Consider the following 20418-nt stretch of genomic DNA (forward strand, 5'->3'; position numbering starts at 1 on the left):
ATTAAATAGTAACACGTTATCTGCCTTCTGCACGTAACCCAGATGTCAGCTCTGCCCCCCTCCCCCCTCTTTTTTTGCCAAAGTTCTCTCTACTGCCCTGGGGGAAAGGAGATCTGCTTAAAGAGAAGAGCCAGAGCACGCTGACTCAGTTCCTCCTTCCAGCTACTCCATTCACCAGGAACTCCCAGAACTAAGCCTCTGTCAGAATTGCTGTCATCTGGTTGGGGACATCCTGTCTTTACAAATCCTCTCACTGCACTGTCACTGGGCAAAGCTGTCACACTTGAAAGTCTGAGAAGATGAAAAGGGTTTACATTAAACTAACAACTCAGAATTGAGTGTCCTGCCCCCAGGAATTTACTAGCCCCCTCTCCTGCAAAACTTCCTCCCTAAATGCAGCCCTCCTTTTACCTACCACCCACGCCCCAGTGCCAAAAAAAAAGCACTTTTCCTTTTTAATGTATTTTCTCCTTTACAGGCTCACCTATAGGCATCTTCTTTTTAGCCACCTTATTTTATATTTGAGTCTAGGAGAAAAACCATGGAAGATGACAGAGGTTAGCCCATGATGGTAACATTTACAAACTTGCCTCAACTGTTCTGTGTTTAAATCTCAACTGTTTCCTTTCCATTTTACTTTGTATAAAATAACGCAGCATGGCTTGTGCGGAGGCAAAATTTACAAACACCTACAACGTGCAGGGCTAGGAGGGAATGGAAGCTCTCCAAGGGCAGTGATCTTTATTTTTTTCGCTGCCACGTGCCTGGAGCCCCGAAGGGTGCCTGGGAACAGACACTGTTTAGTGTTTGTTGAATGCAAGAATGAGGAAAACATGCACCTAAAACCCACAGACAAAGAACCAACAGAGTATCTGGGGAAGGGCAAGTCCTCCAGTTTGGGGGAATCCTGAACATGCATAGCAAGGGGACAAGCATGTGGGGGCATATAGTGGATGGAAATTTCTGGCTGCCTTACGTTCAATTTTCAAGTCTTTAAAAATACATTTTTACAAAGTTCATGCCGTGAATTCCTTTTAAAAGTTTTGTTTCTCTTGAGTGTCAGTTTTTAATCAATCCATTATAAAGTACAGTTGACCCTCATCGAAGATCATGTATTTGCAAACTGGCCTCCTCTTAAAATTCTATTTCTAACCTCTCTGTGTTCATTCTTGGGTATGCACCGAGTGGCGAAAAATGGGTCAAACAAGGTCAGATAGGATCTGCCCTCTAGTTTCAGCTGTCATACTCTTAAGAAAGAGGCCTTTACATTTCTGTGTTTTGTCAATGATTTCACTGTTTAAAATGGCCCCCCAGCACAGTACTGAAGTGATGTCTTGGGTTCTTAAGTACAAGAAGGCAGTGATGTTCCTTATGGAGAAAATATGTGTGTTGGCTAAGCTTCCTTCAGGCATGATATATACACAACAATCTATAAAGAGCCACTGAAGGGGGACACCTGGGTGGCTCAGGTGGTAGAGCACGTGACTCAATCTCAGGATCTCGAGTTCAAGCCCCTTGTTGGATGTGGAGCCTACTTGAAAAAAAAAAAAAGAGCCGCTGAGCTTTTTGTGCAGGGAAGTGACATGATCAAATTTCCATTGCAGCACTTTGGCAGCAGTGTAGACAATGACTTGGGGGACAAGGAGATAGTAGCGGAAACAAAAGAGTAACATAACAGCAGGGCTAAGAAGGGGCTTGGAGTGCTGGTTAAAAGAAGCCAGAGGGAAGAGGCTAGGCTCACCCTCAGGCTTCTGTCATGGGTATGAAAAGACAATAGGATCATGTTAATCACCATCCCCAACCCTGGAAAGGACACAGTGGGGGAAAAGAAAATTGGGCTGCTTCATCAGACAGCGGGCCAAACACCTTCAGGTTCAAGAACGGCACAACTCATTTGTCAGTTTCACCGTAAGATCTAAGAATTTTCTTCAAAAACAAGTGAGTTTGTGGTTTATAAAGGTTTCCATATTGGCAGACTAGGTAAGTGCAAACCAATGCTCCCTCTGAAAACTACTAGAAAAGGGATTCAAACTAATATTTAAAATAAAAATCTGCTCGAAGTCACTGGAGAACTAATAAGGCATGTGATATTATGGGGCCAACGCCAAGATCTGAACCCACAGAAGTGAGCCTAGTATTTGGGGGTCAGTTTACCCCATGGAGTATCTTCAAATTGTGGAAAACACAGCTGCAGTGCTGAGGAACTAGAAACAATTTGATAGACCTCTTGAGGGAAAAGGGACAAAAACCAGAACCCAGGGCCTTCCAAGAAAGGGGAGCCCTAGATAAACACCCATTTGGACTGGGACCCCCGAAGGGTGACACTGTGACAATAAGGGAACTGGAAGCCTGCAGTCACTGATGCCGATTCAATCTCTGTTTTAATGCGATTTGCGACTTCGAGCACCCTGCTGCCTGCCAGAAGCAAAAGTAAATCCTGTCTGGAAGAAAACACCATTCAGAGCAGGGGTCAACAAACTCTTTCTCTGAAAGACAAGGCAGTAAATATTTTAGGCTTTGTTGGCCAGATGGTCTTTGACACATTGGCTTTGCTGTATTGCAAAAGCAGCCTTGGACGAGAAAATGAATAACCATGGCTGTGTTCCATAAAAGTTATGTACACACGCTGAAATGTGAATTGCATAATATTCACGTTACAAATATTCTTCTGATTAATAAAAAAACATTTAAAAAGGTAAAAGCCTTTTAAACCTGGCTGGCTCAGAGGCTTTAAACTTGCAGACCCCTGATGTAGAGTTTTAAGATCTTTCTACAATTTTTCATATAAACCAAAAACACAAACGTAACTTTAAAACATCCTATTAAAAATATATTCCAGGAGCACCTGGGTGGCTCAGTCAGTTAAGACACTGACCCTTGATTTTGGCTCAGGTCATGAGCTCACAGTTTGTGCGATGGAACCCCGCCACATGTTGGTCTCTGAGCTGGGCACGGAGCCTTCTTAAGATTCTCAGTCTCTCAGTCTCTCTGTCTCTGTCTCTCTCTCCCCCCTCGTCCTCTGCCCCTCCTCCACTTGTGCGCCTGTGCACTCTATCTTAAATAGATAAATAAATAAATAAAAATATATTCTAAAGAGCCCATGGGTTAAAGAGTAGAAATCACAATGGAAACTCAAAAATATTTTGAACTTAATGAAAATAAAAAAGGCTGTGGGCACCTGGCTGACTCAGAAGAGCATGTGACTCTTGATCTGGGGGTTGTGAGTTCAAGCCCCACATTGGGCACAGAGTTTACTTAAAAAAGAAAAAAAAAAAAAAAAAGCCTGAATATCAGTGAACTACACATCCATTTCAAGGAATTAGAAAAATAATGGCAAATTAAACCTAAAGAATAAACCTGGAAGCCAATAATTAAGGTAACAGAATTCTTTCTTGAAAAAGAGACAACAATGCCAAATGAACTGCATGACTAAAAGTGAAAGGTAAGGAGCACCTGGGTGGCTCAGTCAGTTGAGTGTCTGACTGGGGCTCAGGTGATGATCCCGCAGTCCATGAGTCTGGGCCCCGCGTCAGGCTCTGTGCCGACAGCATGGAGCCTGCCTTGGATTCTATGTCTCTTTCTCTCTCTCTGCCTCTCTCTCTCTCTCTCTCAAAAATAAACATTGAAAAATTTTTTATTTTAAATGTGAAAGGTCAAACTTTTGGAAAATAATAGAGCAGAATATCTTCATGTGTTTGGTTAAATGAAAATTTCATAAAATCCAACATTTTAAAAGAGCACTAACTATAAAAGACTGATAAAGTGGACTGAAGTAAAATTAAGCACTTCTGTTCACAGACATCATTTATAGTGAAAAAGCAAGCCAGACTGGGAGAAAATATTTGCAGTATACCTCACACTGGGACTGTATTGTATCCAGAACACATAACTCTTACAAATCAACAAGAAAATGACATTCAACCTATAGGAAAACAGGCAAAAAACTGTGAAAAGGGACTTCACAAAAGATAGCCCAATGGCCAATAAACATGAAAGTGTTCAATCTTATTAGTCATCAAAGTAGTGCGAGTAAATCATGGCATAACAATATATACACACCTAACTGGTTATATTAGTGAGGCTATGGGACAACAGGAACTAATATACTTCTGGCTGGAGAGAAAACTGGTACACTCACTCTGGAAAACTCTAAATCTTACCCAGCAACTCCACTCTGAAGTATATGCCAACCAAATGCATGCATATGTAATCAAGATATGTCTACAAAAAACTTCATATTAGCATGATTTGTAATAACCAAAAACCTGGAAACCACCTCAAATGTCTATCAACCACAGAATGGATAAAAAAAATCACGGTACAGTCACACGCTAGAATATTATACAGAAATGAGAACAAATGAATTACAGCTGCATGCAACATGAAAGAATGTCAGAAACATGAATGCGTACAGCAAAAGAAGGCAGACACAAAAGAATCGAATTCCATTCATAGGACATTCAAAAATGGGCAAAACTACACAACAGTCTTGAAAGCTAAGATGGCAGTCACCTTTTGGCAGGAAAAGAGTGTCGTGACTCGTAGGGAGCCCCAAGGGATCTCACGAGTTCTGGCATATTCCAACTCTGGATCTGGTTATTGGTGACACGGGTATTTGCGTTCTTACAATACATGAGGTGTACATTTATGTTTGGTGCCCCTTTCTGTATTTCTGTAGCATTTACATAAATGGTTAACAAAATCTTTATGTCATGCTCACATCCCTCTCACATTCCCCAAAATATTATTAAAAATTAAATCTTCTTAAATTAATGGTAAAATTAGGTGCTTCTAGTTAGTATACACAACTACATGCAAAGAAGATATATTTACTTAGTACTAGGTATTTTCTTCATGAAATAAAAAATTCTCAGAATGAAATAAAGAAAACAAAGCTTACTTCAAACTTGGAGATTGGCTATAATTCCCAAACACATGAAGTAAGTGTGTGATTTTTGGTGAAGACTATCATTGTAATGAAAATACTGTAAGAATTTGGAACTATAGTTTTTAATAGTTTTTTGGTAGCTATCTACATTCTTTTACCATTTTATAATAGTGGATGTCAAATTAGGTTCGTAGGAAAAAATCCTGTCTCTCATTATAGTAAATTAATGACAGGTTAGCTCGTAAGTTTACTTTGTAAAACAAGAAAACCTTAAAAAACGTCATCTAGAACAAATACTGCAACTTACCTGAACTTACAAACCGAGGCACAGAACATTTAAGACTGTATCATGGAGCCTCCAGAAATATCTCAGTGGCTTAAAAATCTGTCACCAGAATTTTAAAATCAAATAAAACTTTCTGCTACGATGTAATCTTATTTGCTGTAAGCATCCTTGAACTTTGTAGTTGGGAGCTCACATATACTACTGCTGGAACTACTCAGTGATTTATTCCAATGGCATCATTATTATTAACCCTCATCAAAAAAATTCCTAAATTGAAGCTTTAGCAGCAAGTTTTAAAAAGAGTATTTCTTATCACTCATAATGCACGTGAAATGTTGCTGTGGACGCTTAAAACAAAACAAAACAAAACATTCTATCAGGCTATAAGGTGTTGCAGCATCTTAACAATTTTACGGAACAAATTAGATGATGTGGTTTAAAGAGGCGACCAGCAAGGCAATTTTAAGCAAACTCTTTCCCACGTAAATGTCGTACTTTCAAACATATAAATAACTAATACCCTCCTTCCAACCTCATTTTAATTCTTAGACTTGTAAGGCACATAAAAGTTATTATTCTCGGGGCACCTGGGTGGCTCAGTCGGTTGGGCGTTTGGGCGTCCGACTTCCACTCAGGTCATGATCTCACAGTTTATGAGTTCGAGCCCTGCATCGGGTTCTGGGCTGACAGCTCAGAGCCTGGGCCTGATTCAGATTCTGCGTGTGTCTCTCTCTCTACTCCTCCCCTGCTTGCACTCTGTCTCTCTCTCCCCCAAAATAGATAAACATTAAAATTTTTTTTAAAAAAGTTATTATTCTCATTTTTAAAATGGGAACAAGAAAATACATTTGCCACATATGAATTTATGGGGGAAAAAAGAAAATATATTTGAGAGATGGGCACAGGATCAACACTCAGTTATCTTTTGTTCTTTCTTTCTTCACTATGTCAAGCTAATTCTTCAGGCTTAAAACACGTAACAGATTGGGAAATTAAAAAAAGATGTTGATTTTTAAGTTTATTACTAATCTTTATTCATGGAAATAAAGTAGCCATTAGCATTAAGCACATTTCCTAGGATGGTATACAATCATTTATAGGTTAAGATTTTGGCGTTTAAGATATTAAACATCTTATAAATTTAATTATTAAAATATAATAAATTCAACTGTGTCTCCGACTTATACTGGCCATAATACTCTGCATAGTGTGCAGTGCCTGAATCTGAACAGGAGAAGCGCACAAGTATCACGATGACCTCTTTCTAAAGTTGCTCCCGTACCATTTTTGGACACTGGGTTAATGGTTTGAGAACTGCATTACACTACATTTATAAGCAAACCAGAAAACTTTTATTCGGAGTAGTAGCTAAGAAAGCAGCTTTTTAATGGAGACTGAACAAAGTAGGGAAAGTGTGAGATAAAATAGGTATCCCTTAGGAAATAATCTCAATAGTTCAAAATCTCTCATAAAATCTTGTTAAAATGGAGGCGACATTAGTTGAACATTTGACAGATATGAAAATAACTCTCAATAAGAATCTTGCCTGATAATTTTAGATTCTGGATTATAACTTCCAGTTGCAGACGTAAATTTCCAAAGTATATATATTAGGTCCAAGTGAACCTAATATGTAGTGGTGCTAGGTGATCCTTCACCTTTTAGAAGTTCTTGAAAATAAAAATAGTATACTTACGATTCCTTCATAAAAGTGTCCCTTAAACCTTCAAAGTAGCTTGGCTTATACCAGAAGATAGTATATTCTTCCACTTCTATCCTTCTATTTTTTACTTATCGTATATAAGTACTCATGACGACAGACCTGTGAATTCTGCTTTGAAAGGACGAACATTGCTGCTCGGAATTCCCAACTTTTACTCCAAGTTGGATCCCAGCTATCAGCAATACTTTGATGAACCCGCCGTCAAAGCAGTAAAAACTGAAGGCATGAAATTAGTATGTAAAATCCAAGTATAGCTTGATCTATAAAAATTACGTGTTGTAATCCTGACCTATGACAGCAAAGGCCATATAAAATATATTCAGGAACTAATGTCATGAACATAAAAGGTTTATATTTTTATATATCTATATATAGATATCTATATCTATCTTCTATATATATCTATATCTAGATATCTAGATATAGATATATATAGGTAGATTTTCCCTAACAACTTAAAAATCAATTTCTAAAAACTGGCTTACCATATCAGGCGGGTGTCCAAATTCAGTATTACCTTATCTCTTCTTAAAGATAAGTTGTTATACAAACATTAAAAGTGCAGTAAGCTAAACACAAAAGAAAGCAAAACACCCCTGGTTTAGCAGAGCTAAAGTTAATAAACAGAGTGCTAAATGATGTAAAAACGTGGGCACCAGAAGAGAGCTTCAAATAACAATGAATGAACATTACAGCCCAAAGAAAGAAGCAGAAAAATCTGTCAGGTTGTGTTCACGTGATTTTTTTTCAACACCACTGTTGCCACACTTCACAGGCCCTATCTTCTGACAAAATCTATCAATGCCAACTTAAGACCAAGACATTCTGAATAGATATTTAGCAACATGACGTTTGGCTTACTGCCCAAGGTGGTTAGAAAAGTAAGTTCAGTCCACATGCTACAAAAGCTTGAGTTGACTTGGAAAAACAAACAACAAATATTATCGTGGCTACAGAGCACGAATTCACATTAAAAAAAGAAAGATTTGGCATTTATTATGGAAACTTCCCAGTACATCCTAAAGGCATACTGAACAGGCCAGTAAAGAAAAAGTGATGATGCATCAGCGATGACCGAGGCAGAAGAAGCGGCCATGACCGAGATGTACTCGGCTACATGAAATGAGAGCCCACAGATCGACAGAGAAATATTCTGATTTGTCAACTATATGACACCCTATTTGCCCTTACTAATTCCATTAAGATTACCAGGATTTGCAAAGTGGGACTGGCAAAAAATGGTTCTGCCAGAATTCAACTCAAAAGCCCCAACCAAACAAGAAAATTAGCTGACATTTAAGGTAGCCTCAACAAAATGTGTGCGATTTCTCCTCTACCATTCATATTTTAATGTTCTTTCTCAGTCCTTAAAAATAGTAGCTGGAATTTCCAAAGCTTTAAGACCACACATTTCTTATTTATCTCCTCTCTGAATACAGTAAACACTGAAACGTAACACAACTTGTTAACAGTATCACTTAAAACACCGTTCTGACACAACTCAGGATCTGCTTCTTGCCTTTTCAAACTGGTGGTGCTATTGTGCTCGACAAATAGTTGCTTTTGCTTGTGGCGATCTGGTCCTTGGACAACCTATTCACAACGTAGCGGACTGTGACTCTAAAGTCTACCTCATTTCTCAGAATCGTCAGTGGTACTTTACCTGAATGTGTAAGAACGTGGAAGAGAAGGAGCTTGCTTCCAAGATGAACTTTCTAATACTCACAGTTTGAAACGGTTTGGAATGGCTGATCGCATTTTTAAGATCTAACTCCGCACACTCACTCATATGGAGGTAGTAGATGCCTTTGGTGAATCACAAGGGCTGCCCTAGTACACGCTTCTCTCAGTCCGCTCACCAAATCTAAATCAGCTCCACCAATGGAAACAAATTTCAAGTTTCGGTTCACAGTAAGTATACAATCAAGTCTTACAATCAAATTAAGAGTTATACCACCTGAATTCTGGAGCAAAGAGAAAACAAAGTTATATTTAGGAGCTACGATCATGGTTTAAAACTTAAAAAAAAATTAAAAAAAAAAAAAACATAAAACAAGAACAATGTAGTTAACATCTTGGGTCCGACGTACAGTGTGATATTATCACAACTGTTCTGTCAGTGTAAGAGCTGAATCATTTTCTATGTTGAGAAAATATACATACATACTACCATTTTTCTATCAAAGACATATACCTCTCACAGAAATACATCCTCACAGGAAACACTGATTTTACATTAAACTGGTTTTTTTTAAACAATTTTGCATTGAATTACAGTAAAATTACAACTCATTGTTGTAAATTTTAAATTACAGATGTTTACACAGAGAATTATACTAATATACAAGAGCACTTCAATAAGAACCGGATGAACAAGGTTTAAAGTAAAAAGAGTTTTTATAACCAAGCTGTACGAACATTAGGGGGCTTAGGTCTTAGCAACAGGCCACTGGATGTGTCAAAAACTGGTCGCTCACTCTTACAACTGAGACCACTGGTAGCACTGGATGTTCTAGAAGCTCCTCCTGAAAATATATGAAGAACAAGAAATAATTTTATTTAAACTAAATACATCCATTAACCCTTGACAAACTTCCTCTCCTAATTTAAAGTTCAGAATAAATTTTTCTTCCCTATCTCACATGAATTTTTAGTAGTTTAGTATGATTCTCAAACAGGAATGCACTTCAGAACTCCCTGTGGAAATTAAAAATAATAAGAAACATGCCCGGACTCTACATTGGGGGGGTTCGGATTCAACAGATTTGGGATGGGAATACATGTTTTAAAAAGCTGCTCAAATGATTCAAGCGATAAAAGAAGCCACTTTATATAACTATTTACAAATGTGTTCAAGAAATAATTAACCATGTTCAAGGCATAATGCCGAGTATGAATTACTGGATTAAGACCCTATGTCAGTCAATGACTATAGCAAGGAAGTGATGCTCGAAGAATGAGATGAATGAATGGACTCACCAGAGCACTGGGAAGTTGGGATGTCATAGGTGGTTACAGCTCTCTTCTAACATTGGCTTCTCTCTCGCTCTTTTTTTTTTTTTTTTTTTAATTTTTTTTTAACATTTATTTTTGAAGGACACCTTCACCTATTTCATTTATTTTTGAGTGTGAGCAGGGCAGGGGCAGAGAGGGAAGGAGACACAGAATCTGAAGCAGGCTCCGGGCTCTGAGCTGTCAGCACAGAGCCTGACCTGGGGCTGGAATTCACGAACAGTGAGATCATGACCTGAGCTGAAGCCGGGTGCTTAACCCAATGAGTCCCCCAGGTGCCTCGGCTTCTTTTTTTATGGTTTAGAATGCACACATGGAGCGACAGCATAAACTTCCTGTGTCACACACCCTAGCACGAGGTGGCCACTCCATGCGACATTCTGTGGGACGCACCACTAGCTGGGTGTGTGTTGATCACAGGTCAAGCATTAGGACGGATTATATGTGATGACTCTACAGACTGCTGATTCCTGTTTTAGTTAACCAGTGAGGAAGACAAAGCACATATAGGGGCTGGAGGATATTACCAATCATCCTTAGCTCGTTAGGGGGAACGTCTCAGCCACTTTTAAACAGCGTTATCTATTCATTTCTTCCTCTAACAAATGTAATAAAATGTCTACTACTGAAGACAGTATTGATATTTTCAACCGTTTTTCTTGTTTCTTTCCTGTGCTACCATTACATGCTGTGAGTGAAACCTGAAGTTGAGTGAACTGACACAAGAGCAGAGCATACTAGTGAAAAATAATACAATGCCTTCCAGAAGTCAGCCATTTTCAAACTCCATCCAAGAACGTAAGTTATATTTTTTAAAAAGGATAAAATATACACACAAGAACAAAATAACTCTGAGCATGCTTACTTAACGGGCTATACTGGCCAAGAGTTGATCTCACTCGTCTGGTGGATGGTGATGAGCTGAGATAACCCATATTGCGATGATAGTCCATCAGTTGTTCAGAGCGTTTCATACCAACTGTTGGTTTCACAGATTCAAGTCTTTTCAATAAAGCCTTCATTTAAAGACAATTCAAAAGTCAATGTTAGATAGAAGTAAGTGATAGCAATAACTCAGGAACCCAACAGCAGTAAGTTTTTAAAAAGGCACTTTAAAATATTTAATTCCAGCATGGTTAACATAAAGTGTTGTATTAGTTTCAGGTGTAGAATATAGTGATTCACCAATTCTGTTATTTGGTGCTCATTATGATAAACGTACTGTTAATCCCCTTCACCTATTTCACCTGTCCCCCCACCTCCCCTCTGGCAACCATCAGTTTGTTCTCTATAGTTAAGAGTCTGCTTTTTTGTTTGTCTCTTTTTTCCCCCCTTTGTTTGGTTTCTTAAATCCCACATGGAAGTGAAATCATATGGTATTTGTCTTTATCTGACACACTCAGCATAATACTCCCTAGCTCTATCCACGTTACAAATGGTAAGATTTCATTATTTTTAATGGTTAAGTAATATTCCATTATATATATACCACGCCTTTCTTATCCATTCATCTATTGATGGACCCTTAAGCTGCTTCCGTAGTTTGGCTATTGTAAATAATGCTGCAATAAATATAGGGGTACAGATATCTCTTCAAATTAGTGTTAAATCAGTAAATACTTAATAGAAATTTATGAAATAAAGATTTTAAAATCACTTTTGAGATGCTATGTGAAAAAATATTTCAAATAATATACTTTCAGGAAAATCTAAGGGTTTGGGGCACCTGGGTGGCTCAGTTGGTTAAGCCTCTGACGTCAGCTCAGGTCATGATCTCATAGTTCATGAGTTCGAGCCCCACATCAGGCTCTGTGCTGACAGCTCAGAGCCTGGAGCCTGCTTTGGATTCCGTGTCTCCCTCTCTCTCTAACCCCTCCCCTGCTCATGTTCTGCTCTCTCTCTCTCTCTCTCTCTCTCCAAAATAAATAAACATTAAAAAAAATTTTTTAGGAAAATCCAAGGGTTTCACCTATCCTATAAAACCAGTATGGTTTTAACAACTGATCACAGGCACATCTCTCTTTCATGTCAGGTTACAATGTTTGGAAAGGTGCTATAAATGGAAATGCATGAAATGTGATTTTCTCAGAGAATGGACAAAATGCTAAAAGCCCAGTGTGTTCGTTCAACCTAGACATCACCACAAACCTATCTAAGCTACTATCAATTCTATATATGACTTTAGAGCACTGGCTTTCTAGCTGTTTACTTTCCAGTTGTGCCCCAACTGGACACTGAGGAGAGGCCAAGGGGGTGGCCTCTCAGGTCTCCCGCTCCCAGTTTCTACTGGTCCATCTGTGCTCTCCATGTTGCCTGTTTCATATACTAAATATTCTGCATAAAATCTAGTTTGGAAGAAAAAAGTTTTTACTCTTAAGTTTGAAAATCATCTACTATAACTTTTAAATAGATATATAAACCAACTAGCCAAGGCAACATAATATCCAGTAACATTGTATTTTAATATGATTCCGTAACAGAATCTAATGTGTAAACATTCCTAATTTTATTTTCTTTCCTCATATTTTAAAAGGTAGAAAGTTTGTTTCATTTTCAAAGGTATCGTAGAGAAGGGAATATCTGAGCAGACCAAATGGATCAAGGAATTGATCTATGATTGTTTTATTATCTCTTTATCGAGTTAAACTAACTCTGTAGCAAGTTGATCTTTATTTGAAAAGAGAATGCTTGTTCAGCACTCAGATTCCCATTAAAAAACCAGCCTCTTGAATTCAGTCACAGGACAAATTTTTTTCTGCACGCCTTGTTTTTCCTTCTGCCTCAACGCTGTTTTCTTTTTATTATGGCAAAGAATACATAAAATTTACCATTCTTACCATTTTATCAATTTACCATTTTAAGCTTACAGTTCAGTGGCATTTAGTATATTCACATCACCGTGAACCATGACCACCAACCATATCCAGAACTTTTTCTCAACTTTGTGTTTGCTCTCATCAGCTTCACCCTCACCCTTCTATTCTGACTGGTGTTCTGAGTAATTCCAGAGAAGTGATAGATGGTAGTAGAACAAGTCAAAATACTCCAGAGAGCTGTTTAGAAAAGGGAGAAGGAAGGTGTTACAGAAATAAATGGAACCTGGAGACAAATGGCAGCGATCTAGAGCACATGAAGCAGGACACCGACCAAATGAGAGATCTCGGCCTGCCAGCTCTTTGTGGCATGAAGTGGCCTTTCTCAGTTTTTACCTTCTAAGGCTAGAGCACACCTAACTCCCTCGGGAAGCCAGACTCAACTAGAGCTAACGGTTTTCTCTGCTGAGCCCAGACTTACAATTTAAACATGGTTCCGTCTGTAAAGTCTTTGGTCTTGCCATCACAAGACCATATGTGGTCTTCTCACCGTACATAGTGAGGCTGTATATTTTAAGGGCAAAACCTCCTAGGATTATACCTTTTCTACCTACAGTTTGTAACTGCTCTGAGTTGTGTAAGACACTGGAAGGAACAGAAGAAAAAATATAAAATATTGCCCTGTCATTTATAGTTTGCATAAGAAGAGAATACTCTTGCATGCCCGAGTGAGACATTTATAAGTGAGTAAGAAACTTCTTACGTATCACACCATGTACTCTGCGAGGCAGGGCATCATTTGCCATGTCATCTGATTATCCTATTAACTACCCTCTGGGCTGTGGGGGGGACAGGACAGAAAATTTATTTTCAGTTAACTACTAATTTTGTTTTTTTGCTAGTAGAAGCCTCACTATTTTTTGGATAAACTAATTTCCTAAATTTGTTTATTTGGCTAGCTAGGTTTTTCTTTTTTAAATTTTAAGAAAACTGTGACGCTTATTCATCAGATATAAAACATATAAAGCAATATAATCAAAATCAATTCTGAAATAATTTGACAATAAGGCAAAGAATAAACTCATTTTGTTGTCCTGATAGGTCACTTATCAAGTTTACAGGCAGAAACTTTGGAAAACGAGAGAGAGATCAGCTATCTAAATTACATGGAACTATATCATTTGTATGTCATGAATAAGTTAAGCAGAAGTTAAAGGGATGATTTCTACTAGAAACAGCTCTTGCTTATAGAAACTATCAAAATATGAAGTACTGATTACTGTATAAAGTGTAAAATCAAAAGTAGATACATTTTAATCTAGTGAATAATTTAGTACTTCTGGGTAAAACTTAAAAAATGACAGTTCAAAATATTTTAACATTTGCATCAGAATGAACAAAAATGTAAGCTATCTAGTCAGAAAGACGTGCATTTAAATCCTGGCTCTTCCAATGATTATATGACCGTATGACTTGATGTGGGTATTAATGAAATAATCTCCAAGAGTCAGTTTTAAGCAGTTAATTGAGATAATGCATATAGAATGCTCACAGCAGTCCCTGGCATTTGGTACAGAGTTATCAAACATTAATGCTACCATTCATATTGCTTTGTATTATTTTCTAGTTTTTTGACATGCACTAACTAGTATTACCTTCCTAGCTATGTTATATATTATATGACAGGACAGTATTTTACAGACATTTTTATATTCCTTCAGTGTCTTACACAGATCACAGCAGACACTAAATAAATATGTTTCATGAATTGAGAAATGATAAGAATGGATACTTATATTTCAATTTGTGGTTTACAAAATCCTAGTATTTTCAATCTTAGAATCTGCTACTCAAATCAAATTCTAATAATGAATCCCAAATAGTTTGTCCAAATATTTGTTTTTCTATTTAGGAAGTATTCTTTTTGGAAGGAAAACTAACCCAACCTGAATCCTGTCCATCTCTGGAAACAGAAAAGTTAAAACAAATGAATGACTAATGTGTTAATGATTTCTGCAGTTGTCAGCAGAGGGGAGGTGCTTCATTGTTTCTAAAGTGATAAAGCAAAGACCCCGAAGGACATTAAAGAGTAACAAGCATCCTACAGTCAGGGAAAACCAGGATTGTTCTTTCTATTTTTCTATAACTGAAGCCACCCTTAGTTATCATTAGCTTTCTTTCTTGTATGAAAGGAGACACAGACAATAACCAGAGAAGGAAGAAAATCAGACAGAGTGAACTATAAATTATTTCAAGATCTTACGAATCACACTTGAATTCTTATACTAGGTATGAGCTTTACCATAAAAAATTTTTTTAATGTTAATTTTTGATGGAGAGAGAGACAGAGCATGAGTGGGGGAGGGGCAGAGAGAGAGAGGGAGGCACAGAATCTGAAACAGGCTCCGGGCTCCGAGCTGTCCGCACAGAGCCCGACGCAGGGCTTGAACTCACAGACCATGAGATCACAACCATGAGCCGAAGTCGGACACTCAACCAACTGAGTCACGCAGGCGCCCCTATATGAGCTTTACCATAAATCTTCATCCTTGTGACAACGTATCACTCTCCCCTTGATAGTTTTCACATTCTATCTAAGAGGTCTAAAATTCCTCCTCTGGGGCGCCTGGGTGGCTCAGTCGGTTGAGTGGCCAACTTCGGCTCAGGTCATGATCTCGCGGCCCGTGAGTTCGAGCCCCGCGTCGGGCTCTGTGCTGACCGCTCAGAGCCTGGAGCCTGTTTCCGATTCTGTGTCTCCCTCCCTCTCTGACCCTCCCCCGTTCATGCTCTGTCTCTGTCTCAAAAATAAATGTTAAAAAAAAAAAGAAAAAAAATTTTAAAAAACATAAAATAAAATAAAATAAAATAAAATAAAATAAAATAAAATAAAATAAAATAAAATTCCTCCTCTGGACTAGCAAAGAACAGAAGATGGAAGGAGGATTCTACCTTTCATTTAATGTTTTTAAGAATGACCTGCATTTTCTGAATTTGTATATGCATTACTTTTATTTTAAAAATATTTTAATAAAAAAAATATTTTAACAGAAGAATTCCTGAATGGAAAGATTATGTTCTACTTTACTGCCTACTTTCTCTGGATTTAAAACTAATTACATACATATGTATGTGTGTGTGTATTCTCAGAAAGTTAAAAAAAAGAAAAACAAGTTAATTCCATTTGAACTCTAGGCTCTAATCCTTATCTATTCCTTACGGAATCTTACTTTTTCCCTAATCTTGCTTCAAATACTCACCTCCCCTCATCCTCTTCTTTCACATACAAAGAAGGCAATTGACATACATTTAAATAATGAAATAATCTCCGGGTGCCTGGGTGGCTCAGTCCTGACTTGGGCTAGGGTCATGATCTCACGGTTCACGAGTTCGAGCCCCACATGGGGCTCTGTGCTAACATCTCAGAGCCTAGAGTCTGCTTCAGATTCTGTGTGTGTGTCTCTCTCTGCCCCTCCCCTGCTCACGGTCTGTCTCTGTCTCTTAATAATTAATAAGTGTTTAGAAAAAAAATAAAATAATCTCATTTCTTTTAGACAGCAAAGCGAAATATAAACACCCTTACTCACCTGATCACCCTCTCCTTCTGCTAAGATTATTGTGGTACTCTTTCATAAAAATAGGATTCATATTATATTCAAATGAATTAAGGAAATATGGCTTAATGAGAGTATTTCAAAATCCACGAATTTAAAAATGAGACCCATTTTTGGAAATTCACAAATTTTAATCGAGTCTATGTAGGGTAGCAAGCATGCCCTCTACTAGATAAAATTACTTTTTATTATTCCTTTTATTTGTTTCCTTTTTGAATGAGAAGGAAAGGTAATATTTGCCTCCTGAAACATAATGAAAATTGTGAACTTCACCAGAAAGATTAACAGTATGCTTTTAACTCTGAAGCACAGGACTCGATTTTATACAGGATCTTTGCCTTCCTGTTCTACCCACTCAGCACAGCACTATTTCTTTGTTTTGGATTATGTCACTCTAAACAGCCTCTGGACTACCAGCAAGCTAAAGTACTGGAACAGAACTCTTCAGTCATCATGCCTGTTGGCCGTCTGATTGGTCTCTGTCACTGGAGATACAGGAATGAAGGAAATACAAATCATAAACATTTAGAGGTAATGGACCCTGCCTGTGCACTACATCTGACACAGAAATAACTACGAGCGTGCGTGGGTGTGTACACGTGTGTATGCATGCATGTATTTTGATTATGAAGAGGCTAGCAAACAGATTAAAAAATATACCAGCTCACACAGAGGAACTATTAGAGCTAATGCAGATCTAAAGAAGCATTTGGAAGGTGGAAGATTATAAAAGACATATGCAAAAATTAACAGTTTACAAGAGCAAACAGAAAATGTAATAAAAAAATTCATGCACAGGGTCTCCTGGGTGGCTCAGTCGGTTAAGACTCTTGATTTTGGCTCAGGTCATGATCTCACGGTTCCTGAGTTTGACACGCCACATCGGGCTCTGCATTGACAGTGTGGAGCCTGCTTGGGATTCTCTCTCTCTGCCCCTCCCCTGCTCCCTCGCTTTCTCAAAAAATAAATAACCTAAAAAAAAAAAAATTAAAATTTCATGTACAAAAGCACAGAAATACATAGTTTTGAAGAAAACCACAAAACTTTACTAAGGAAGGGGCACCTGAGTAGCTCAGTCAGTTAAGCATCCGACTTCAGCTCAAGTCATGATCTCATGGTCTATGAATTCAAGCCCCGCATCAGGCTCAGTGCTGACAGCTCGGAGCCTGGAGCCTGCTTCAGATTCTGTGTCTCCCTCTCTCTCTCTGCCCCTCCCCTGCTCACACTCTCTCTCAAAAATAAACATACATTTTTTTTTTTTTTTAATTTACTAAGGTAGAATATAAGAAAGCTTGAATAAATGGAAAGACATACCATAAGAAGATAATATTTTAAGACCGCCAAACACTCTCCAACTAAAACATAAATTTGACATACTTCTAATGGAAATTTACAATAGAATTAAAAAAAAATTTTAAGTTTATTTTTTTATTTAGAGAGACAGAGACAGCATGAGTGAGGGAGGAGCAGAGAGGGGGAGAGAGAATCCCAAGCAGGCTCCATGCTGCCAGCACAGAGACTTATATGGGGCTTGAACTCATGAAATCACAAGATCATGACCTGAGCTGAAACCAAGAGTCAGATGCTTAACCGACGGAGCCATCCAGGTACCCCTAGAATTTTTTTAAAAAAAGAAAAAATAAACAGTCATTATGAGGAATAACTGTAGAAACAGTCAAGAAAAGTTTTGTTTTGGTTTAGAGTATGAAGTGTTAAACATAAATGTAGATGATAAACTCTCCAGACAATAACATAATAAATGATATTTTATAATGAATTGTTTATTTTCCTATTCAGCTTGAAGTTACTTTTTTCACTTCTGCATGAATTAGTATTTGATTTAGAGCTAAATGTCCAAGGCCACTAACCACTGTGAGGCTACACAGCATTTGAAATATGGCCAGACTGAGATGAGCACTCAATGGAAAATGTATAACAGATTTCAAAGACTTGGTACACAAAAAAGAAAAAAAATATCTCATCATTAATTTTTTTACACTGGTTACATACTTTAAAATGTAGTATTTTGAATTTACTCAGTAAATAAAATAGTTTATCAGAATCTCATCTGTTTCTTTTGACCTTCTTAATATGACTACTAGAAAATTGTGAACGATTCATGTGGCCCACATTTTATTTCTACTGTTCTCAAGTATACTAGTAAGATCTTACTATCAAATGGGACAAAAATATTGCTCACATATACAAACTACTAAGTGTATGTAAAAAGAGTAAAACTGGTAATTTTCCACTGTTTATTAAAATAGCTGTAATGTACAACTGATTTCAGGGATGACCGAAGCTGTAAAAAGAGGCTGCTGATGGTTTTCATCCTAGTCATACACGGAATTGTCACTCTACACAAATGGTTTCAACTGTTCAAAAGTAAACCCGGGTTCTGCAAAAAGATAAACACAGAACTGCCATATGATTCAGCAATTCCATTCTTAGGTATACGCTCAAAGGAACTGAAAGCAGAGACTTGAACAGACATTTATGTATCAGTATTCGCTACAAAATTACTCACAAACAGCCAAAAGGAGGAAATAACCCAAGTGTCCATCAACATGTGAACGGATATTCAAACTGCGGTGCACACACATAATGGAACATTATTCAGCCAGAAAAAGGAATGAAGCTCTGGCACGTGCTACACCATGGATGGACCTTAAAAACATTATTCTGAGTGAAATAAGCCAGACACAAAACCATGAATATTGTCTTATTCCATTTACATGAAACGCAGATTAGGCAAATACAGAGAGACAGAAAGTAGATTAGAGGTTACTTGAGGGGAAGGGGGAAAAGAGGGTTATTAATAGGTACAGGGTTTCTATATGGACAATAAAGGTTTTGGCAACAGTGATAGATAGTTCCACTGAACTGACCACAAAAATGAGTTAAAATGGCACATTTTATATCTGTTTTACTACAACTTAAAAAAATTAGTAAGACACCAGAACCCATTGAATTGTACCCTAAATGATTATGGTATACGCACTGTATCTCAAAAAGCTGTTAAAAAAAAAAAAAAAGTAACCCCAAAGCTAGGTAACTCGCGTATGATTCTGCTACCTGCCTGACCTTGAACAATCCCAACGTCCCAATCAGAGTCTCATTTGCTCCTCCACAACAACAGTAACTATGCTCATTAGGGTGCTGTGAGGATGAAATGACCTAAACTTTGTAAAACAGGATACACTATGAACTGCTTGTGAAAGAGGCTCCAGAGTCATGCAGGAGAGTCAAAATAAACAAAAAAGGCAAACCCAAATGTTCAGGACATAATTTCAAATCTTCCTAAGTCATGGATGAATCTTAAACAATTGCCACGGTCACGTGCACAGAGTTGGCATGTAGCTCACTGCCCACAGCCTCATTTCAGCTTGCTCTGTTGCCACCTACCTGTTGCCACATGCCCGTAAGGGTTTAAGACTTTACTGGTTTTTGTAAATACACCATCCCAGCTCCCCGGCTCTTGAGGTTAGTGACAACAGTAAAAATTTCTACAAGTGTTAGTACAAGTTCAGGTAAGCACATGGTCAAACAGAACCGTATGGGTGACGAAATACAATGAGGATGAATTCTGGAAACCGTTTTAATAATTTTAATAATAGCTTTATCAATTATCTTAGCTCTGAATTTATGTGCCCATTAGGGTCTAATTTTGGTTTAAGACACTACCTGTGTTTAAAATCTTGGCTCAGCCATTTACTCACCAGCTCTGTGTCCCTGGGCTAATTATTTAATCCCTTTAGATCTCTGTCGTGTCATCAGTAAAAGGTGAATAAAAACAGTACCTACCTGAAAGATTACTGTTAGGATTCAATAAGCTTATATTTGGAGACACTTAGAGCAATGCCCGGCATTTAGGTAAGAGCCCAGTAAACACCAACAGTTGTTATGAATGGAGTTTTATGAAGAAAATGATATGAGTAATAGTTTTTAATGTGAAGATTTTCAACAGTCCCTATATTCCTTGGAACATCACAGTTTAGTTATCTGATTCTTAATATCTGATTCTTAATTCAAGGAGCAGATCACCAAAATTTGATCTCTTTGAGATGTATTTATCCTTTAAAATA

General features: G+C 37.7%; 1 protein-coding gene across 2 annotated transcripts in view; it reads right to left on the minus strand.

Annotated features, from left to right (window-relative positions):
- Window positions 1–3841: 3841 nt before the first annotated feature.
- The window catches only part of CFAP97 (cilia and flagella associated protein 97), a 41778-nt gene continuing 25201 nt past the window's right edge, over window positions 3842–20418 (minus strand). For both annotated transcript variants that reach the window (XM_019422279.2, XM_053900845.1), the window contains exons 4-5: window positions 10775–10925; window positions 3842–9422 (exon numbers count right to left, since the gene is read on the minus strand). In XM_019422279.2, coding sequence (XP_019277824.2) covers window positions 9295–9422; window positions 10775–10925 — 279 coding nt within the window. In that variant the 3' untranslated portion in view covers window positions 3842–9294. The remainder of the gene's footprint in view (window positions 9423–10774; window positions 10926–20418) is intronic.

Source organism: Panthera pardus, unplaced genomic scaffold (assembly GCF_024362965.1).
Source record: "Panthera pardus isolate Hobbes unplaced genomic scaffold, ASM2436296v1 HiC_scaffold_13, whole genome shotgun sequence".
NCBI classification, from domain to species: domain Eukaryota; kingdom Metazoa; phylum Chordata; class Mammalia; order Carnivora; family Felidae; genus Panthera; species Panthera pardus.